The sequence below is a fragment of the Grus americana genome, chromosome Z (genome assembly GCF_028858705.1).
Source record: "Grus americana isolate bGruAme1 chromosome Z, bGruAme1.mat, whole genome shotgun sequence".
Taxonomy (NCBI): domain Eukaryota; kingdom Metazoa; phylum Chordata; class Aves; order Gruiformes; family Gruidae; genus Grus; species Grus americana.
Window position 1 is genome coordinate 13716623 of NC_072891.1, and position 24310 is coordinate 13740932.

Sequence of the window (24310 nt, forward strand, 5' to 3'; positions counted from 1 at the left end):
AACTGTACCTGAGAGATGATGAGCTAAGAAAGGCAACCATGGCCCAGATCTGGAGTGCTTGGCAGCGTTCAGCACATTTAATGAAACAGATAAGCACTTCTGTCAATCCCTAAGCAAGATTGTTCTGGGCTGTGATAGGTGTGACTTAGAACGTTCATTAAAATTTCTGCTTTGATTGAGATTGAAACATCTGGACTTTCATAAAATAAAAGCTCTCAAATCATTATTGAGTGTGGCAACTTCATTAAAGACTGCATCTTTCCTGATCAATTAATACCAAATTATTTGGAGTTCTTTTTAACTGAAGCAGGAAAGTCTGAGGCTTTACCTTATCTATCCTGAACCTCATTGTATATATTCAATGAAATTTAATCTCTTGAGCCTGCTTGCCTACTTGGCCCTGTTCTGAGACCTCTTGTTTTCAGGAACAAAGGGCAGTTATGCAAAGAAGCACAGGTTAAGCAAAGTTGCTAATTATACACGTTTTATTCTTAAACAGGATGAGGGAGCCACAGACTTTACCAGAACAGTAACTTTTGAGATGTAATACCCACGTCTGATTTTACTCCATTGTGGGAACCACAAGGTGGCTACAAATCCAGAAGGGGAAGCAAAGACTCTCTATAGATTTTCTTCAGATGGGGCTTTGCTGTGCACAGTAATGGAAAAGCTCCACAGCACCAGCAGCCTCCTCAGGGCCTCCCCACACACTGCCTGCAGCCCAGGGCCCCATTCCAGCGCAGCGCAGCAGGGCTGGTCTCCAGGTCCCCACAGCCCTGCCCTTCCCAGCCACTGGCCGTGCTGAGCCAGCCCCAACCTGCAGACTGACTGACGTCTTGGTCCAGCCCAGCCTCGGCCTGTCCTTGTCCCCACGGAGGTGCCCAGGGCTGGGCTGCCCCCTGCCTACCCTGCTCCCTGGGTGGGGTGGTGGGACAGGCCCTGGACAGAGGCCCTACCCTGCCACCCAGGGTGGACCCCATGGCCCCATGGTGCCTTGATGCTCCCCTCCTCATGAAGCATGCCACTCAGCTAAAAGCTGTGTGCCTCCTGATAAGATGGACAAACTACACCCTGGCCAGTGTGTCTTTAGACCAGTGGGATATTAGGTCAGATGAGTTTCAGTAGGGACAGGCTGAAGGTTTAGGGCTGGTAGTATTCATGTTTTCTTCCAACGAGGGAAAGCCATTCGTTTCATGTAGCCCTTGTTGGCTGTCTAAGGTTTAACAAGGATTCATAAAAACACCTTTATAAATTATTCTTATCTTTCCTTAATTCTGTCATAATGGTCACTTGATCACTTACAGAATAGGTATGCACTGCTTGTTACCTGTCCTTGCTGTAGAACAGGGTGTAATTGGTAGGAGATCCTCCATCTGAGCCAGGCTTCCACCAACAAGAAAAGGTTTCCTTTTCTAGAGAACGACACCTTATTATCTTAGGTTTTCCCGGGTATGATTGACCTAGGGAAGTGCAGAAATCCAGCTAGTTATATTAGAGTTGGATAATGGTTTTTGTTGTTATTGTTGAATGATAAATTCAGCAAGGAATGCTTTTTTGAGGTCAATAAAATTATTTGAAATTATGGACTGAATTTGGCAAATAAATCTGTCTGGAAAAAAAAGTAAATATATTTTACCTCAAACTTCTAAAATAGCTACTGAAATGATTTTACTTCTCTTTTTCAAATGAAAATTCATTTTTACCTAAGCTTAAATGTGTACAGTTATCTCAACATTAAACTAAAGAGCTTGGAAGTAAATGCATGACCTTTTGTTTTTTCCTAAAATATGCAAAGTTTTTATCTTCAAATTATCTTAAAATGAAATGTCACCTCCAACTTTGCAACAGAATCAAAATTCCACTATTTGCACATATTTGGGGTAAATTATAGGTTAGACAAGTCATAAAAAGAAAACATCAATGGGCTGGATGTAGTGTTTTGTGTATTAGCAACCTGAATATATTCATTAATTATTTAAATATTCCCTAGCAATCCCAATACATTTAAGAATATTTCCTGTTAAGACTACTTCCCCAACATTGGACATTTTTAAGATTTGGCTGGACAGGGTGCTGGCCCATCTTGTCTAGACCGTGCTTTTGCAAAGAAAGGTTGGACCAGATGATCCTTGAGGTCCCTTCCAACCTGGTATTCTATGATTCTATGATTCTTGTCATTAACTTCTACTAAGAACATAGACTATAAATTTACACACATTTTGACATGAAAAGCATGTGGCTTTTCAAACTAAACATACCTTTATTTCATTAAAGTTCCATACCATTATCTCTAATAGTGTTACTATTCATATGATGCTAATTCCCAAGAAGGTGACAAGCATGGAATGATTGTAGGGATGGTGTGAGTGCTTTTCATCATTGCCACCACATAATCATTAAATCAATACTATAAAAAGAAAAGAAGACTCAAGTCATTTTCAAAATCTCCATACAAACTTTAGAAGAAAGCAGAATCATAGAATCATAGAATGGTTTAAGTTGGAAAGGACCTCAACGATTGTGTAGTTCCATCCCCCTGCCATGGCCAGGGACACCCTCCACTAGACCACGTTGCTCAAAACCCCATCCAGCCTGGCCTTGAACGCTTCCAGGGAGGGGGCATTCACAGCTTCTCTGGGCAACCTGTTCTAGTGCCTCACCACTCTCACAGGGAAGAGTTTCTTCCTTTAATCTAAATTTACCGTTCTTCATCTTAAGGCCATCATCCCTTGTCCCATCACTCCATGCTTTTGTAAACAGTCCTTCTCCAGCTTTCCTGTAGGCCCCTTTAGGTACTGGAAGGCTGCAATTAGGTCTCCCCGGAGCCTTCTCTTCTCCAGGCTGAACCACCCGACTCTCTCAGCCTGTCCTCATAGGAGAGATGCTCCAGCCCTCTGATCAACTTTGTGGCCCTCCTCTGGACTCACTGCAACAGCTCCATGTCTCTCCTGTACTGGGGCCCCCAGAGCTGGACGCAGTACTCCAGGTGGGGTCTCATGAGAGTGGAATAGAGGGGCAGAATCACCTCCCTTGACCTGCCAATCACGTTGTTCTTGATGCAGCCCAGTGTGTTGGGTTTGCGTGGCCAGGTTTTGGTAGCGGGGGGGCTACAGGGGTGGCTTCTGGGAGAAGCTGCTAGAAGCTCCCCCTGTGTCTGATAGAGCCAATGCCAGCCGGCTCTAAGACGGGCCCGCCTCTGGCCAAGGCCAAGCCAATCAGCGCCTCTGTGATAACATATTTAAGAAGAAGAAAAACACTTGAGAGAGAGAGCTTTTGCAGCTGGAGAGAGGAGTGAGAAGATGTGAGAAACTCTGCAGACACCAAGGTCAGTGCAGATGGAGGGGGAGGAGGTGCTCCAGGCGCCGGAGCAGAGATCCCCCTGCAGCCCCTGGTGAAGACCATGGTGAAGCAGGCTGTCCCCCTGCAGCCCGTGGAGGAAGGATGAGGGGGTGTAGAGATTCCACCTGCAGCCCGTGGAGGACCCCACGCCAGAGCAGGTGGAGGCACCTGAAGGAGGCTGTGGCCCATGGGAAGCCCACGCTGGAGCAAGTTCCTGGCTGGACCTGTGGACCCGTGCAGAGAGGAGCCCACACCAGGGCAGGTTTGCTGGCAGGACTTGTGACCCCGTGGGGGACCCCACGCTGGAGCAGTTTGCTCCTGAAGGTCTGCACCCTGTGAGAGGGACTCCATGCTGGAGCAGGGGAACGATGCGAGGAGTCCTCCCCCTGAGGATGAAGAAGCAGCAGAAACACCGTGAGATGAACTGACCATAACCCCCACTCCCCGTCCCCCTGTGCCGCTGAGGGGGGGAAGGTTGAAGCCGGGAGTGAAGTTGAGCCTGGGAAGATGGGAGGGGTGGGGGGAAGTGTTTTAAGATTTGATTTTATTTCTCATTCCTCTACTCTGTTTTGCCTAGTAATAAATTAGATGAATTCCCTCTCTAAGTTTGGTCTGTTTTGCTCATGATGATAATTAGTGAGTGATCTCTCCCTGTCCTTATCTCGACCTGCAAGCATTTCGTTATGCCTTTTCTCCCCTGTTTAGTGAATAAGGGGAGTGAGAGAGTGGCTCTGGTGGGCACCTGGCCTCCAGCCAGGGTCAACCCACCACACCCAGGATATGGTTGGCTTTCTGGGCTGCAAGCACACATCGCCAGCTCATGTTGAGCTTCTCATCCGTCAACACTCCCAAGTCCTTCTCCTCAGGGCTGCTCTGAATCCCTTCTCCACCCAGCCTATATTTGTGCTTGGGATTGCGCCGACCCACGTGCAGGACCTTGTACTTGGCCTTGTTGAACTTCATGTGGTTCGCATGGGCCCACCTCTCCAGCCTGTCAAGGTCCCTCTGCATGGCATCCCTTCCCTCCAGTGTGTTGACTGCACCACACAGCTTGGTGTTGTCAGCAAGCTTGCTCGATCCCGCTGTCCATGTCGCTGACAAAGATGTTAAACAGTGCTCGTCCCAATACCGACCCCTGAGGAACACCACTCATCACTGGTCTGCACTTGGTCATCAATCTGTTGACTGCAACTCTCTGAGTGTAACCATCCAGGCAATTCCTTATCCACCGAGTGGTCCATCTGTCAAATCCATGTCTCTCCAATTTAAATACAAGGATGTCATGCGGGACAGTGTCAAATACTTTGCACAAGTCCAGGTAGGTGACGTCAGTCACTCTTCCCTTAAAGTAATTTAAATATGTACAGGCTCCAGTGGTGGTCAGGATAGTTTGGGTAAAGCCTCAGACTTTTCTGAAGGAAGTGTTTTAAGGAAAACCAAGTGGTTTAGGAAGTCTTGTACTTACCATTCAGACCCACTACAGTCAGAGCAAGTAGCAAAATAATTTGAACTGATGATGTCAATTTTTGCTTCATGATGTCTGCTTCTCCTCAGGAGGAAGTATCAGTTCAGGGGCTCACTGGAAAATAGGACATCATGCAATAGTCAGTAACAATGCTTAACATGTAATATGCATCACTTGGCTTGATCAAAATCCTTTTGGAATTGCAGCTAATTGATTCTTGTTATTTCTCAAAAAGGTGTGGCAACAGCTACAGTTCCACTTCACAAGTAGAAAACCTGAATCACAGAGTAGTAAGTACGTCTTCCTGAAGGTCTTTAAATGGTTAGCAGTGCAAGGATTACAATTCCATAGCATTAACTAATCTTGCATATTTATTTGGCGTCTTGGGATAGCCAAAAGCACTGGGTGCTTTTCTTAAAGCTCTAACTTTTAGACTCATTAATTTACCTGAGATATCAGCCTTTAAGTAACAAAAAAATACTTTTCCCCCTGTTGATACAAAGAACAACTCAAGGTATTTGAACTCTGAAAAGTGCTGAAAACAGAAGGCAAATAGAAAATATCAAAAAATTATTTAGAAGTTTATTATTTTTTGAGCCAATCTCATGACTTCTGAATATCCAGGACTGGCAATGTTGAATTCTGGATCACCTGAGCTGAAGAGTGCTACTCTTCTGTGCATTCAACTTGTTTTTACTGCTTTTGATTTTGCAGTGAAGTGGAAATGCCAAGATCAGAGAAAATAAAACAAGGAAAAAGTAGCATAAGTTCACAGTTAATTTATCAGGTGAAAATGCCAATTGGGAGGCAATTATTCCTCTTTCTTCAACCAGTAAAGGCCAGAAGCAGTGTTGCAGAACTCGGCTGAAATACAGAGGTGCCATTGGGAAGTCTCCAGCCGTGAAGACCCAGTCCCTGCCGTGGGCTGACGCCACTAGATGTCCTCAGAATTCAGGTTACAGCCGAGGGTGATCAGGAGTCCCTGTTGCTGCTAAATCCGTTTGCTTAGCCTGGGGAAAGACAGAACGGCTTAAAGCCGACCTCCTGCTTCTCCCACCAATATGCTTCCTGCTTGGAGATGGTGACTGAAGTCTGCTATTAGATTCTCGGTAGCCAACCTCACTCTTAGAAACTAAAGAACAATTTACTACCTAATTAGGAAACTCCTTACCTCAGCTTTCCACTCCTACCAAGGATATCTGACAGATACTTGTATGCTTGAAACCCATTCAGTATAGCACAGCGTGGGAACAAGCTCTTTGCTGAGGAAAAATTCTTTGTGGTTTATCAGATGACTCAGTTTTCATTATGCAATTAATTTTTTGTATCAAGAAACTATAATCTGTCAGCATATAAATGTTTTTCAAGCACAAAGGCAAATGTATCCGTTAATTTAACTGACTCTAAAACATGTTTACTGTGGACAATGTGGAGAAGAACAACAGCGGGCTACATTTCCATATATCACTTCTGAATATCCAGGCACATTTCACATATGTAACTGAGCTACAGGCTGCAAAAATTGCATCTGGGTTAGTTTTAAACTCACTTACAGCAATCTGTGCATATAGAGTCAGTGGAGAGCAAACCATTTAAAAGAAATTCCAGTTCTGTGTAAGCACATGCAAATTTTATGACTGTAAACAAACTGCAGGCATAAACGTTAGTGTTTAACTTCAGAAATGAGCTGAAAATTTGGTATTAAATAATGTGGAGCACAGACCATTGAACTCATGCAAGAACAAGGCACATTTTTCTCAAGTGAAGGTGAAATAATGAACTATAAACAGTAAAAGTTTCGTGTACATATGATACCACTTACAGTATTTTATTATTTCTAAAAATAGTTATAACAGTTGGAAAACACAGCACTTTCAAACTGAGAGTCATACTATGCTTCCCTACAGGGAACTGGTACCATGATTTTTCTTTTACTGATGTTTCTTTTCTGTGTGACAAATTGACAGATAAGAGAAACTGACTGCACTCAGTAGAAGAATGAAAATTGTCAGTAAGGCAAAAGAGAGAAGCATCATCAAGAAAGAGCTGTATTAGAGCACTCTGCAAGGAAAATAGGATAATTTTGGAAACTGAGGATCTAAAGAACCAAATTAATAGAAACAGGATGAAATGAATGCATTTAAGCCCAAGTAATTTTCCTTGGGACCATTTGTTTTTTAAAAATGATATCATTGTGAACCACTTCTGTAATCTGGCTGTGAAAAAGAACAAGAGAGATACAGGGGAGGAATATGGACCTACTGGTACCACAGACTAAACTCAATGTACAATTCTGGTCACCTATACTTGGGGGAAAAAAAATCAGATAAACCTACTTAGAACAGATTTAGATCACAGCTACAAAGATGAGCAGGGGACACAGAGGCTGTCTCATGATGGTGATTTAAAGAATTGGCTTTTTACTCCACGCAAGGATGGTTGTCTTCTATAAAGACAGTAGGAGATTAGCATTAAAAGAGGGAATATAAGAATGTCTAAACTCTAGCAAATGTTGGAACAAGAATAGATGGCCATAATCAGCTTAAAAAATTAAGAGAAAAATGTTACCATCACAGCAGTGAGTTTCTGGAATAGTCTTCCAAACAAAAAAAGTCCCATTTAGTTTTCCCAGGTAGTCTGATCTATGACGAAGTATATATGACATGGTTGGTTGTGGTAGCTGAGGACTGGACTTCATGATCCAATATGTGCTTTCCAGGACAGTGTTCTGGATTCAAGTTACATACCTTGAATTACTAACAGTTAGAAAACTGCAGAAGTATGAGATGGCTGTATGTCCTATTGTACATTCAGGATTTAATGCTTCCAAAATATTTTCTATTAAAGAATTATCAGAACCTCTGTTTATTTGAAGATCATGCTTAAAAGCATCGTAGAAAAGCTTCATCTTGGTATTTGTATTGCTTTCTGAAGGAATGTAAGCAGCAGAAGAGCAGTGACCAGGAGGCTCCAGGCATATTAACCATATTCCATTTGTTCCAGTGCCTGTGTTTCCATGGTTGCCTGGAATTTGGTATTTGTGGTTCAAATATCGTTTATAAGGCTTCCGGAGAGATGTCTTCTTTTTTAAAAAATACTTGCTTTCATAGAAAGAATAGTGCCTGCTTTGTCGTAACTATATCAAAAGTGTGTCTCCCCTATCTATTATTTCAAAATGTATAATAATAGGGTAACTAGCATTATTGAAGATGCTGTGAAGGAATGCCTCACTTTTAGGACTGAATGCATTCTTTTATAAGGGACGCAGTGGACATTGATTTGCCAGAACGTCATGCAAAACCAAGGGTTGAGTAACTGATAATTAAAAGTTCATATGCCTCCTTTTTGAAGGCTTTTATTTAATTGCAACAAAGTTATTACATTCTGACATTATAGTTGAATTTCTGCCTTTTAACACAGCTTTACATAGTATTCAACAGCTACACATTGCATCCCAGAAAACAGTGTGCCTTGATGCAAATGGAAATGTTTATTGGGGTTTTAGAATGCACAGAAGTGCTAGATATTCCTGTACAATAACCCTACTCTGCAATTAATAATATTATGAAATTGTAGGTTTGAAAACTGTGCTTACAATACTACTAGATGAAGCTGAAAGTTAAATACCAATACTGAAATCAGGTGCTGTGCAGCAGGGTGGAGAGAAAAATGTCCTTATCCTAATTGATTTCTAGTTCTCACATTCTTTTCTCTCTCTTTCTTGGCTATGCTGATGGATAAATTTCATTAGATTGACAGACAAGTACTTACTCCATTCTGCACAGATGGAAAATTTTTCTATCTGCAGTGTTTTTCAGGCTTGCAGGAAGCGGAACAACTGTATAGCACCCACTGGCAATGACATTATGTCCATCTCAAGCTTTGCTTGTGCTGCTAAAGAAATCTAAAGCTGAAACTACTTTACCGATCTGTGCTAAACAAGATTCACATTCCCACTAGTTATGATGATAAACAACGTTCGTCTTTCAGGCCTGGGGGAAGGCAGTTGAAGGAGTCTCAAAACGCCACAGTTCATTACCATTTGAAAAGCTGTATGAAACCAAGTACAAATAAAGAACAGAATGTGACAGTCTGCATGTGACCGTCCAGAATCCTACTGGCCATACATTCGACTATACTGCGGACATTACATGAGTTTGCCTTCCCACACCGAGTTCTCAGATGCCAATGCTGATATGTGTCCCTGATCAAGATCTGGGTGTCGGTATCACTAGATGCATTTCTGAACGACAGTGATGGTTGGGATTACACTGCAAATTAAAAGCTGTGGATGTGCAGTGTGTCCAGAGATCTGCTTTCCCTCTCTGAACGACCCCTATTTGGAAGTCTCCAAATTCTGAATCCCTCAGGCACGCAGTACAGCCTTCATGGAGAGGTATAGGCTCTGGAGAAGATAGAGAGTTCAGACATGTCTCTGATCTGAATGTCTTGGGACTGATTCCAGGTGGTTGTTTTTAGCACGTAGGTTTTGTGGCGTGCTTTGTGAGGATGCTTAGTTCCTGCTGTTGGCTATGTAAGGAAACCTAGAATTCCATTAATTTCTTGGGACCAAGCACTTCATATTTCTGTGTTGCATAGACTGGAAGCACCTACAAGTTCTTTTAGGTTTCACCTGAAAAGCCTATATAAGGGTTTCTAATATATTTTTCCTAAATTTCTCTCTTAAACAAACCTCCTAAGGACCCTTTGTAGTCCCTCCTTTGATTAGAAGTCAACATGTGATGATGAATGGAACAACTTGGACATGTGCTCCTCAGTCTGAAAGACTTAAGGTATTTTTGAAAAAGAAGAATCATGAAACCCTAGATTCTTGAAAATAGTTTTGACACTTACTTCTCCATCAAAGTATTTATGCACTTAACTACTATTGATTTTACAGAACTGAGCCTGAAACTCTTTTTAAAACTCTCAACATCTAATCTGACAAGAAAAGCTAGGACAACAAGAAGAAAACACCATTGTCCCTACTTTACAGATGGAGAACCAAGGTAGAAAAAGATCAAGTACTCTGCTCAGATTCGTACTAGAAATGTAACAGAAACTAAAACCTGATCCTTTCCTACTATTTTTTTTTCTTTTCTGAATACCACCTCTACTGCCTATGTTTTCCCAGTAAAACAGGATTTAGCTAACAATAGCAATCTTCCTCTATGAGTCTCACAGCTCCCGAATATTCTATTTTCTTCCCTGGTGGTCTGTACATTTAGCTGTAATTTCAGGATTATTATTTTTATAGCAGTCTCTTACAGACAAGAAAAACATAAGCTGTAGAGAGTGAAATTGTAGAGATTGAAAGTTACAATTTACACTAGAACTTGAAAATTGCTCTTGAAATATGATGGAATTTCATCTCTACCAACTACCATGCCCAACTCCACAGTCATTATCTTGCTATAATAATTTTAAATATTATTTATATATTTATATATATATTTATATATAGCGTAGTAATGAAATATAAAGTTCATTTTCCAACCTAAAGGATTCATGTGTGCAAGGAGGAAGATTTTTGTTCCTCTCTTTCATGAATGTCAGATGACCCGATAATCTGCAAGAGAAAAATTTCCAGGATTAGTATATTACTGGAAGTGTCACTACTTTATTCCTAAAACATAAAGAGCAAAAAAAAAAATCACTCTTTGTATTAGCTGATTCAGATACTGACACTCTAAGACAATACATTTAAACATTGAGAGCGATAGTGACTATGGTGAAATACTGTATTACTGTACACTCTTTCCTTTATCTGTTGCAATAAAAGCACAAAATTTTGTAGCAACTTAGGATGCAGTTTAGATTTACCAGTGTCCTGTGCTCGGCTATACGATTAAAGGCTAATCACCACCTACACAAAGACCAGGACAGGATCAGATAAAATTTGATGGGGTCGGGGGAGGCACCCTAGCAGCCTAATCAGTGAAAATGGGGCACGGGGGAGCGGCTACACCAAGGACTCCCAAAGCACAGTCAGACCATTGTCCCTTGTGTGGAACCTACCAGAAGGAGACAAACAAACAAATCCCCTTCCCCATATACCTCACAGACTGAAGGAGGTATAGCACTCATAAAGAGATGCAGGGGGAAAAGAATTTGGGGAGGAAAGGAAGGGATCAAAGTGGACTGGGGAGAAGCAAGTAAGGAAAAATAAGGTGAAAGGGGGAAAAAAGGGGTCAGTTAAGCGTAAACTAGTGGCTTGTCTGACTGTGATGTGTGCCTGATCACTGTAGTCTACCCTATATTCTTACTAAGTCCTATTTCTAACTGTCTTCTGTCTGGGTGTGCTCTGTTCTGAGTGGGTACATTTGGATGCTGGTGAACTTTCAGCTGGATTAGCCAGCGAGGAGTGGGTTTGCAAACCTTGGGGCTCATCTGCAGCTCCCCCGCAACTGGGGAGACCAGAGGATCTGGGGCCAGTTACTGCGTCAACTGAGCATCTAAGGCCAGCTACTACAGCGATACTTTTTTGGTGTGTGCAAATACACACATATACCTTTAAATGTATACGCTACATCTTTGTTGATGTGTGTGGCCCCTGTGTGTATTTATTGTGTCCGTGTGCCCACCCACCGGGAGCAGCTACTCAGCTTCACTACTGACAGAACCTGAGGACATGGACCTACAGCAGCCTCACATCTATACGGCTACCTGGTTCAGCTGCCTCTAACAGACTGAAATTAAATGTTTTACCAAAAAAAGCCACTATGTTTAACTAACTGTTCTTTGTCATCCCATATAAATACACTATGCTGTGAAGAAATAATTTAGATGAGCTTCAATGGGCAACTTATCTGCCAGAGCAAGAAAAACTATTTATACATTAAATTACTGACTTTGAAATTATTAACTTCATAATACTATTTCTTACAAAATCTTCTCTCTTTAAACAATTTGAAACAATGTAGAATATTTTTACAACTGACATTAAGAATGATCTGTATCACCTGGAGACCAGGTGAGAAACCATATTACTCAGTTACCAGGGTATTCTTTTGTTTGGCTTCTTTTCAGTAAAACTAATGAGAACAAGGAAAATACCACTAAGTTATTTGGCACCTAGACATTGTGCCATTACAAAGGATCAGATTTAATTGGGGGCAATAAACAGTTTCTTTTTTATGGCATAAAATGGCATAGATAACATACAACTGAATATGGCAGAAATAACATTTGCATTGAAGTTACTCAACCATGACATAAGGGGAAATGCAGTGTAAAAATGAAGCTCAGTAAGTGCTCCCTGTTTTAGTGAGGACAGAAATCTGGTTGTCAGCACGCATGTTGGGAACACAGTTTGACTCAAGATTGGTTAAGTAGAAGAATTCTCCCAAAAAGAAGCTGTCTTGTAGATCTAGATCACTTCACAGAGACATTTTAAAATTTATGCAATTGTTGCACATTTGAGAGGAAGCCTAGTTCTAAGAGAAAATATATGGTTATGATCACTAAATAAACTTTCCTCTACTTTTTCTGATTTCTACTACTTGGTACTATATCAAAACATACAGTTCTATCTTAACAGCAAATTTTATTCTGCTTTCATGACTGCTTTTGTAAGGAAGTAATATCATAAACTGGTGATGCATTCCTACATAATATGATTGACATAAAACATGTTTTTTACCAAAGCTACAATAGTGCCATAAACACATGATCAGAAAGGATCATGATAGAATTCACCTTACCTCCTGCATTAACCAGGACAACAACTCTCACCCAAGTATTTCTACATCAAATAATCATTATTCAAATCATAGTTATTATGATAGTTCTGAGAACAAAGATAGAATCCCACTGTCTTAGGTACTGTACAAAGAAGAGTTTCTGTTCTTAAGAACTGAAAATACAAATAAACAATTAATAAGAAAGGGATATAAGGAGCAGGTCAAAACTTGAATGTTTTTGGTTTGAAACTAAAGATTATTTTCACTGCAAAATATTTTCAAAATATCCCATAAAGTGCAACAGCCTATAAAGAATCAGTTTTAGAAAAATCACTGCAGAGTGTTATTTCAGAATGTCACAAATTCTTTTTCAACCAAAGCCAATGCATGCAAATTTTCAAAATTCCAAAATGAACAAATACTACCAAAAATCAACATAAAGTATTTTGGTTTGAAATTTTCCAGTAGAACATCTTCTGAAATCTAAGCAAATAATTGCAGTTTTATTATAACTTTTTTGTTGCAATGAAAACATGTTGCAATGAAAAATTTTTTATAATCTTTAATTATACACAGAATTTCAATGAGCAATGTAATGGCACGAAATGCCTTGCTGTTTTGACATTCCTGAGGGAAGATGTTGATGTAGAGGTGAGGAAGTTTATTGCAGAGAGACTAAAATGACTAAAACTTTACAGGAAGCAAAGGAACAGGACTCTAAAAGTAGTAAAGGGAACACAGTAATGGAGAAAAGTGTGAAAGGTTTATGGAGTGAATCTGAGGGAAAGACACAATGAGGAAGGACACAGAAGGGGGAAAGAACAAATAATCTGTTGGCACTGGACAGTAAAGGGTCAGATAAAGTTGTCATTTTGAATGTATTCCAATATCCCCTTTGAGTTCCAAATCTCCATCCACTGCATGCCATCCCCAAATAGCCTTTTCTTGGTGAGCGCAGGCAATGGGGTTGGGTGGAAGAGAAGCATCTTCCAGTTCCTAGTGCCTGGAAGCATCAGTAGGGTAATGCTGAAGAAAGCTGTGACCTCAGCGCTAGCTCAGCTTCTTTATTCCCTCTCACTGAGGCAGTCAATTTTGGCTGAGTCTGCGTCTGGAGACTCTCCTCAAAGCTTTATGACTGTGGTAAGACTGTGACAGAAAGAACCGGGCTGCAGGGGAATAAATGTTCAATCACAAATTTGCTCAGTAATTAACAATATCAGTGGGAGCAGAGAAAACTATTGGACAAATAATTGTTTGCTGTTTCAGTGTTCTCTTTTTCAGAAGGTCCTCAGTATGAGGTCGTAAAAGTAGCTGTTTCTTTGTCTCTTTGTGAGTACATGTTGTACATTTACACTCGAATTGCTTAAGTGACAGTAGAGTTACTCTGTAAAAGAAAATTACCAAAAATTACTACTCCAATCAAACTGATAAAAACACTCAGTGTCCTATTATTTGTGAACACGAACATTTCTCAAACATATTCCCTGAGCTTCCAACCTGTAGATGAAAGAGCTTTGTGGTTTCATGCTAAAGGCTACCACTAATGCCACATACAGATCAAGTGGCACAGGGGTTAGTTAAAGGAATGAAACGATGTTATCCTGGTAATCTAAAACTGAGGGAAAAATCTTATTTTACAATTATTTGAGAGAAATTGCTGACAATAATGGGAATAAAACAATATATAACCTTCAACATTCACTTTCCTGAGCTTAAATAATTATTCTTTTGGCACCTCTAACCTAAAGCATTATACTCCCTTTAATACAGAAATATGTGGATACGCAGAGAAGTAGCTTTATCACACCTGGCTCTAATCTTGGTGGCATTTTGTAGACCTCCTCCAGTACCTAATTCCCGAGTAAACTAGTGTTTAACACATTTTATAAACAGATTATTTCCTACAGGTGCTTACACAGGTGGCATGATTAATGCCAGTAAAAACCACACAGCATCCTTGTGAGGAGTGTCTCATTACAGAAAGTCAAATTTTCAAACTACCCTGAACTTTCTACATGCCAAACTAGTAAGTGTATTAATACTGCTGTATCACAACTCTGTTAAGTTTCACATAGATGCTCACCTTCCAGCAAAAATATCTTTATTTAGTTACAGTTTTGCAGTGGAAGAATACTGAAGCTCCTAAAAGCTGCAATATGCATTCTGAAGGAACTGAATTCATCCTTTGATCAGGAGGATGAATTTCCTTTCTAATTTCTTCATGATGAATATATAAACTGAATGAAGTATAGCACTGACCTGATCTACCCCCCATCTTCATCCCAGGCTGCTATTCCTTGGACATTCTCTATCATGATGTTTTGGCTTTGGGGGGTGGGTTTCTTTTGTTTTGCAGTATAAGGAAATGACCCTGAGGTTGCAAACTGTGAGACTTTCCTGTACTTGTTTACAGAATAAAGACTTAAACTGCAGTCTCAGGAGGTTAAAGGTAAATTTATTAATGCATTCATTCATTAACCCATTCATTCATTAACTCACTTGCTCTGTTCCTTAGAAACTGCAAGGAGAGTATTGTGTCTCCTACTGATGAATGCATTTCTAACAGGTAATATTTGCATCTCTGACAGAGTAAATAAAACGTGTCAAGAAACTAACTGCCTGAAGAAATTCATTTTGCAAAGAGAGAGAAATCTTCATTCTGCAGCAAAGGCAAACAAATGGCTTCACGAATAAAGATTAACTAAATATGGGCTATTAGGTTTCAGACTAGGGATAGTATTTAGTTTTAACAAACTAATGACATAAGAATGCCTCTCCCTTACCTCTCCTGGAACACCAAATATATCCAATTAGATTTAACATGAATGTTTCAGTTTGTGCTACTCCTCTGTAGAGTTTGCTCACTTCTTGGTTAAATAATGAAGAAATAGCTACTAAACAGAATTTGGAGAACAAAAGATTTCAAGGAATAAACAATATATTCTGTACTAGAGCAAAATCTATTTTAACACTTTTCTTCAGTACGTTCCTGTTATTTTGTGAAAAAAAGACTCAGAATGAAATGAAGGACTTTTGGTTATAGCATGTATCAATGCATCCGGCTGCATCTGTTTTTTCAGTAAATGTTCTTGATTCACTGTTTATTGTGTACCTTCAGTGGCTGTGAAATTTTTCCTTCTTTGCACTCAGTCTCAGATTGGACCTATGATGTGTACGGTAATTGCCAAATTTTATAAGCCATATTATAGTGGGTAATGATTGCACCTTGGAACACTGGAGACAACAGTGGAGTCCTCTGTCTTTGAAATGGCATGCTTCTTCGAGATTATAAAACCGCCATCCAGTTTAGGGCCAAAGGGGAAAGTATGAAGGTGGCATGTTGGAGTGGTCAATTCAGAACTGCTTGCAAGCAAAACCATCTGATTTTCACCTAAAAGAAAATTCTGACCAAAATTCAAAAGTTTCAATAACTGCAGGTAGACAAAGATGACTTTTTATGTCCAAGCATCTGAAATGTCAGATCTGCATGTTTTATTCAGACAAAGGTTATCTCACAAAAATGTCAAAAAAAAGAAAATGTGAAGGCAATAAATCTGAAATATCAATGACATATCTTTTAGAAGTGTTTGATATTTACAAAGAGTCAAAGAAAAGACATAAACATCAGGAATCTTCATGCTTCATCAGGAACCTTCCACTCTGTATGGTGGACTTCATGGTAAATTGCAGCAAACTAGTCAATTTTACTAACAGCTGAAATAATTTTAAGCATGGTAGTTTAGATCACTAGAAATCAACTATTGACTCCATAATTAATATCAACCCACTTTATTTTATATCCCATTACAATCAACTATAATTTTTTGTGGGCACCCAGTTACCCAATCATATTTCAAATGGTAAAAACATTCATTTTGCATTTATCCACAATATTTCTTCCACAATCCCTAAAATAAAAACCTTATGCTGACATTTATGAAATAGCAGGACGAAAAAATGCTGTAACTGTGGGCTTTACTTTAGGTAATAACAACACAGGCTTTTAAATCCTTGCTTACATAAAGCCTGACCTTTTCACTTGATATAAAAGTAATTTTTATTGAAAGTTAGATCCACACCTTCAGCCGTTATTGTTACCTGCATCTTTTCAAGTTGCCTTTTCAGTGATGCATTTTATGGTCACATGCCTGCATCCTCTCAGCTGCATGCCCTAGGTAGCAGCATATTTTATATAATTTAAATGGAAAAATCATTGAAGAATAATACCACATTTTAAATTACACTTTTAATTTAATCCTTGAGTTGCTCCCCTGACAGTATGTTGAATATATGATCTGACACTGTTTAATAGATACTGGCACCAGACTTTCAATTCCAATTCAGGTTGTTAGTTTAACTGGGCATGGTAGGACCCTTCAGCCAGAACAGTCAGATCTCTGTCTCCCTTAAGGTCTTCTTCCACTTGAAATTTTTGCACCCTTCAGAGTGCATGAGAAAAGGATGGTTACACCTCTGACACAGCTGCCAATACCATAGTCTTGGGTGGCTGTCACCAGCACAGAGAATAAAGCAGCTACGAATCAGCTCAAGCACACAGAAACTATTAGGGCTCTAAGAACCAGCCATGAAAGTGGGTAAAAGAGGCACCTTTCCTTCCTCCTCCCTGGAGTTTTGTCCCAGGTGCAGCTCAGAGAGTGTAGGGGACTCAGCTTGCCAAGTTGCTATCTGGATGAGGAATGGGTTTTGAGGGTTGCCTCGAGGTGGTCTTTCAAGACAGCACAAATAGCAATAGGACCTTAAGAGGGCAAATTAGTTGCAGACAATGTCACATTCTGTGCAGATACATTTGTGACACTAGATATACGTGCATATTTTCTTTGCGCATAGTATTAAAGTTCTGCTGTAAGTCAATGATGTATTCATGGGACAACTGCAAATAGCAGATGCAAGAACAAAGCAGTCTTAAGACCCTTTATGCGGCAAAGGCAAGACTCTTCTGAGGAAAAGGCTGTTAAGACCACCAGTGCTCCAGGAATCATTTGTTATCCTGTTTTTCCATGTGATGGACTTTCATGTCATTAATACTACATTTTCTTTGCATGCTCCACATCTGACAATTTCACCTGTTAAAACTCACTCATTCACTCTCATGAGAATTTCAAAGACCAGACAGATCTATTTTTGGTGTTACTACCACGCATAATTTCTAAGAATGATCTGCTCATACTTCACAAGGCTCAACAATCAAGCACATGGCCTTAGTCCTTTACTATGCTGTCTGTATGAACCTCTTTACTCCTTTGAGAGCCCTACTCATCTGAATTACTTCTCAAGATTTCTCAGTCTTCTCTGTGATGAGACGTAATGCGACCTGCTTTATTTAGATTCTTCTTTAACCATAAGTATTGTAGCATCTGAGGATATAGTACCTACAAATACGAATTACTACATGTAAACTATATAATTTTAAGTGCAGTCTTAAAATGGTAGCACACTAAATGGATGTGAATTATTGAAAACTTTATGGAGTGATTCTTGATTTGATACAATTTTTGCTCAAATTCTTCAGGAAGTAAGCATTTTCCTGCAGAAGTCTGAAGGCTTAGTAGCAGCTTCTCAAGGCCAGTTTTGCTGTGGAATTAAGTTCACTAGTATACACTCTGATATGAAATCAATTTTATTTCCCTGCACTCATGCATTTTTGCTGCTCAGTGAATTAAATACTTATATAATAAATCCATTGCAAGGAACTAAAAAGAATACGGAATAGTTTGTGCTTGCAGTACCATGACAGGGCAAATACTCTAGATTATGGGTTAAATGCATCAATTGGATATGTAAACAATCAGCAGGAAGCACTGCTAGCACCAGTAATATCATTAACTTAAAAAACACTGCAGAAATACAGGGGGCAACTGTTTAAAATCAGAGGCATTTGCGCATGCTGTCTGCAAGTGAAATTGATAGGAATCTCCATTGGTTCAAAGGCTTTAAAACTAGACTCTCAGTTTAGAGACTTGCTGCTGCTGCTGCTGCATACAACTTGATGCTATTTTTAGTCTCCTCAGTGCAAGCATGTGTTCTGGAGCACAAATCTGTGGATAAGCGGAGGAAAAAACGTTCAAGGGCAGAGAATCATGGAGGATGCCAAACTTTCAATATATCTTCCAAGAGGTGGGGAAGATAGAAGTGAGTATCAGAAAGCATGTGTGTGTTCTGCTGACGAAGAGGGAGAATTAGAACTCAGCTGCAGAGTTCTGCTCCCATCCCTGCCAATAGCTTAGTCTCTGACATGCTGGACATCTTTTGCGCACCTGCAAAATAGGCAGACACCAAATCTCACTGAGAGGTGTATCTTTTTAGCTACACTTAAAATTTCCATGTTGATAGAAATTAATGTTTCCAAGATACTTTGAGGACTTTAGATTAAAGGGATTACTCATGAGCAGAATTATTGCTAGTAGCAATTTCATTGTAAATAATAAAAAAAAAAAAACCAAGTGGCAGAAACTTTAGTAAACATTTTAAAGCATCACAGAATGGATGAGGTTGGAAGACCTTCACAGACTGTCAAGTCTTACCCCACTGGTCAAAGCAGGGTCACCTAGAGCAGGCTGGCTAGGGTCATGTCCAGTTGGGTTTTGATTATCTCCAAGTATAGCAATTCCACAATCTGGGCAACCCTTTCCACTGTTTGACTGCCTTCACAGTAAATAAGATTTTTCTTATGTTTTAAGGGGATTTTCCTATACTTCAGTTTATGACCATTGCTTCTTGTCCTTCCCTGGATACCAGGAAAAGCCTGGGTCCATCTTTATTTCCCCTATCAGGTATTTACACCCATTGATGAGATTTCCCCAAGCCTTCTCTTCTCCTGGCTGAACAGACACAGCTCTCTCAGCCTGTCTTCATGGGAGAGGTGCTCCAGTCCATTAATTACCTTAGTGGTCCTTTGCTGGACTCACTCTGGTATGCCCACGTCTTTTTTCTTCTAGCGAGCCCTGAACTGGACACAGCACTCCAGGTACTTTAAAGTTAAGTTAGTCTAACCTTTCAGGACAACACTCAAAAACAAAGCTAAAATATATAAATAATTCCATTCATTGAGAAAGGGAGAGATTATGAGGCCAGCTCTGAGAAGAACTTTGCGTTAGAGCTCCACAACATTCATTTTCCACTGGTGAATATGTATCAGAACTGGCAATGAGGTTCAGGAAATTCTGGTTCTAATCCTGAATCTCTTTTTATTTTCTTTTATATGATATTTTTCCATTAGTCAAAATCTGATTCCTTTTTTAGAGGAACTGTGTTCATAACAAAAGCAGCAGCCAATGACCGAATTCCTTTAGAAACCACTTTATTTTTTGCTTTACAGCCAAACCATTAAATAAGTCATATAAACGCTCAACCTGGGAACAAACTATCATTCTTCAGAATGTTCATTTGTTTGTGTTTGGCTAACTGCATGGAAAATAAAAGCTTTGTCATTTCTTGATATTTTGTTCTCTCCCTCCATTAGCATGCAGGTTGGTAACCCCTAACAATTATATGCCTGGCATTTCTATTTGAGTGACATTTTCAGTGATTGCACTGAAATTACATCCCGCAACACTTTAATGATTATCACTTTACAAAAAGCTCAGAGTGACAGCACACTTCTCGTTACTGAGGAACATGAGTCTGTGTTTTGTTTAGCATCTATAAAATATGCAGGTCTGTGTTTTTCCTGCAGCTTAACTTGTACAACTATGTTTGACATTAAAACCCAGCAAAGCCTCCTACTTATATGATAAAAGCAGTACTCGGTTATGAAGTCTGGGTGGAGTACCTGACTAAGGACATTTTGAATTGAGGAGATGGGCTCTGTGCCAGCTATGACTATGGCAGCACAGAGGAAGAGAATACTCATCCCGGGTTTTATAATGGTTTATGTACCATCCTTGTTCTCAAGCCAGGAGATGAGGTTTGAATCACAGACAGCTGGTATGCAACACAATTATTTTCAAATAGTTCCATTCTACACAGTGGTATTGACCTATGTTGATGGTGCCAGGATGTGATGAGTGGCTTAGAGACGTTGCTTATCCCTTATACCCTCAGTTGCATCAAACATTTCTTGGCCACTGCTAACACTTTGTGCTCTTGAATACAGTGAATCAGTAGTTTTGTGAGAAAAAAAAGAAAAGAAAAGAAAAAGCTCTTTCAGGAACAGTTTTGCAATACTGAGGAGTTAAGCTCTAAAACGTGGCTGTAACACATGATTAAAGCTGAGACCAGCCTGGAAAAAAACCATGTTTTTCCATGAGCAGTGGAACTAATAAAGCCTGATTTTCTAAGAATTTGTTTCACCTTGCCACTGTAAGCCACCAGCTTCCTCTTTTCTGACATCTTCTATGATACTCCATTGGCCAACAAGCTATGGCTGAGCTGGAGATAAACTTACCCCGATGGGGTGACTTCTGCGTGACTTGGCTTGAATGGCCAGCATGTATATGCTGATGGTCTAATGGGGTTTTGCCAAATGGAACACAATGTTAATTAAATTCTGCAAAATTTTCCTTCCACATGAGGAGGAACACTATTTAGAGTCTCTCTTTTCCATTCATTTGACAATTTTTAGAAAAATGGCATGTTTCTATTATTTTGGGGAATTTTCCCCTCTTTTAAATATGATTTATACTGGGCAACAGGATATTACAATATTGGAAGGAAAGGAGCCTATAGACTGTGAGATCAGTTAGCCTAACTTCCTTAGTAAGCCAAGAGCAGTTTCACATATCAAAACCTCCAATGATAATTTTGCAATTTTAGAGATATTTTAATTTTATTTTTCTGGTAAGTCTGTAACAGAGCTTCTGTTCACTCTGAGCATGCAGATCTCTTTTATGGGTTGCCACCTGAGCAAACAGGGCATAAGCTTTTCAAAAAACTTGTGGTCTACAAATTATTGCCTCACTTGGGTAAAAATAGACCTATTTGGTCATTTGCCTAGAAACCAGGAGGCGTAAGTTAAATTATCATCTCATCCTAGCGAAATTCAATCCCAAATATCTTATTTCTTATGACATAGAGTAATCTGGGCTAGAATTGTTCTCTACCCTTCTTGTTTCCATTCTGGCTATGAATGCAAGAGTTACAGGGACAGAAAAAAGATAACCAGGACAGAATGTGACTATTAGTGTTTAGAGTACTTGGTTGTGAAAGAATGAGGTTTGCTTGCTCCTTGCCCAGTTTTTCTGTTTATTATACAGTGGCTGCTTAATGTAAAATACATGAAGAGATCTGGTGGGCAGGAAACACACTATTTTAGAATAGCAGCATGAAGGAATGTGCATGACAGCCTGGATCTAAATTCAGATGTGAAAAGTGATTTGCTGCTTAACTGGCAGGCTAGTTCAGTCTTCTACAGTAGTTAAGGAAGAACATGAGAAACAAAGGATTTGAGAAACTGATGAGGAACTGTCCTTGAGCACTTCCTAGCTTGCTCTGCTGGTGACAAATTCACAAAGAAATGTCAGAGAAAGAGGCCAATATTTTTGTTTGGACCAAAGGCAAAAGGAAAGGCTTGGAGGTGTAGATTCACAGGTAATCACCACAGAGAAGAGAGATGGAGTCAGTGAATCAGATGAGATTCAGATGAGATGCAGAATAAGATGTGAAGGGAGAATAAAGTAGGATCAAGACCAGTCCTCTGCAGAGAAAGAAGAGAGAAGACATGCTGTAGTAGTCAGGAGAATTATGGAAGACAGAGATAAAAGGAAAACTTCTGTCTGCTGTTGTGTGTGTATCTGTACACGCGCACATGCCAAAGGGAGATGAGACTGAGAAAGAAGACTATTGTGGGGGAAAAGGGACAAAGCAACTTGTCTTTTGCAATTTTTTTAAAGAGAGAAATCAATTACTCAGCAATTTAATTAATATTTCACAAGCTGAGTATTAAATAGTGAAAGTTTGCATAGCAGAGCTTGTGGAGTCACCATCCTTGGAGGCTCAAATTAGCCAACCATCTGTGTTTGTCGAATTAAACATGCAGAAGCATATGTTTGTTTAACTTTCCATTCAGAAAAACGTTCTAAAAACAATCCTGAAGAACAAAGCAATGGTATTTGCCTGAACACAAGTAAGGAAGCCAAAAAAGCTAGTTGACCTTAACTCTAGACATACAACAGCTGTCTAAGTTAGGAACGTGGAAAACCAAATACAACATATGTGTTTAGAATTCCATGAAATGCTGTGAAAATTTGGAGCTACCTAGTATGTAGTAAACAAACCCACAAGGTTTACAGTTAGGAAGCATGGTATCCACATATTCTCCTGCATGTGTTCATTACTCTGAGCTAGATGTGGCAGGTAAATCTTATTGCCAAGACTAAAAAGACCAGTTAAGTATAAGCTACTTAAGTTTTACATCTTATTGGGGTCACTGCTAGTGAAGAATCTGAAAGCAGAGGTAACTGTGTGGGACATGCACATAGGAATGATTGAATTCAGGAAATGCTGCACCCAGAAAGAGACAATGTGCCTCTGTGGAAGCAGATGGTAAGAAATGCACTAAAAATGGAAAACAAAAGCAGTGTCACCTAAATTTCATGGGACCTATTAAGGTTAAGTAAAACAGCACAGGACCACAGAACCAAAGAATATGTCAGGTTGGAAGGGAGCTTGGGGGTCTCTAATGCATCCTCTGCTGAAAGCAGTCACCTGTGAGACCAGACCGGGTTGCTCTGGGCTTACCTATTCACAGCTTGAAAATCTCCAAGGATCTCCAGCCTCTCTGGGGCAACATGTTCCACTGCTTGACTGTCCTCACAGTGAATAAATACTACCCTATATTCACTCAGAACCTCTCTTGTTTCAATATATGCCTGTTGTCTTTTGTCCTCCTGCCATGCACTGCAGCAAGAGCCTGTCCTCATCTTCTCAAGAACTTCCCTGCAGGTATTGGAAGACTACCATCAGGAAAATGCAGGCTCATATTTGCCTTTCTGTTTATAGCTCTACTGTCCTACTGCCACTCTTTGGTTGTAATCCAAAACTTTTACTCTCTTGGACCACTTATCTGAATTTTAGGCTGACTTTCTGGTGCAGTAACTGCATATTCATTCTATGATGTCTGTGGCCCTTTTTCCCTCCTAGAAGCAAATGAAAACAATGTAAACCAAAACCTGCAGTTCTTTCAGTCACATTGGCTAAGAACCAGCAATCAAGGAAAAAGACAAATGCGCTTGACCTACATAAAAAAGGGTATGTTATCAGCAACTTAATATTAACGTGTATACCTCTACAAAAGGAAACAAAATTCAAATGGATCATGAAAAATGAACCCTAGTGAGCTACTGGTGTTTCTGAATAGCAGCCTCAACTTGAAAGAATAATTTTAACTAATTTTTCTGGAATGAGTTATTTAAAATAAATGAAATCTCATCAGCTCCCATAGAACTGTCAACTGTGACAGTGAACAGATCTAAAAAAACCCCCACCAAACTATTAAAAATAGATATGTGTGAGATAATTACCAAGTCATACTTTGACACTTAACTATTAGCCTTGTTACACCGTGCCTTTTGATCATCTCTCTCTTCATATGTTGTGTGTATAGATGCAGTTAGAAATCTACTTTGCTGCAAATAAACTAGGTGGTCTCAGTAGGGAGGTAAGGTAAACAGTACCAGGAGTTCTACAAAGAATGCAAACCAGCCTGTAGGCTCTCATACTCTCAGAAGAAATGGCTGATAATGAAACAGTCTTGAAATTAGGGATTTCGTTATAGGCTCAGAAAAGGACTTTACATTTTGACAGCCTTCCCTAGCCAATTTGGGATGAACACTCCAAAAATTACACAAGGATAAGCGGGCACAAAAAA

At 39.8% G+C, this 24310-nt stretch overlaps 1 protein-coding gene across 8 annotated transcripts in view; it reads right to left on the minus strand.

The window, feature by feature from the left end:
• The window catches only part of PRLR (prolactin receptor), a 93866-nt gene that overhangs the window by 20485 nt on the left and 49071 nt on the right, over nucleotides 1-24310 (minus strand). For 2 of the 8 annotated variants that reach the window (XM_054809438.1, XM_054809442.1), the window contains 4 exons: nucleotides 10302-10373; nucleotides 5456-5814; nucleotides 4805-4918; nucleotides 1328-1460 (listed from right to left, as the gene is read on the minus strand). In XM_054809438.1, the coding sequence (XP_054665413.1) occupies nucleotides 1328-1460; nucleotides 4805-4874 (203 nt within the window). In that variant the 5' untranslated portion in view covers nucleotides 4875-4918; nucleotides 5456-5814; nucleotides 10302-10373. Of the gene's footprint in view, nucleotides 1-1302; nucleotides 1461-4275; nucleotides 4326-4804; nucleotides 4919-5455; nucleotides 5815-10301; nucleotides 10374-14745; nucleotides 14810-24310 lie in introns of those variants that run through there. The other 6 variants (XM_054809440.1, XM_054809437.1, XM_054809441.1 and 3 more) reach the window with 6 other exon arrangements.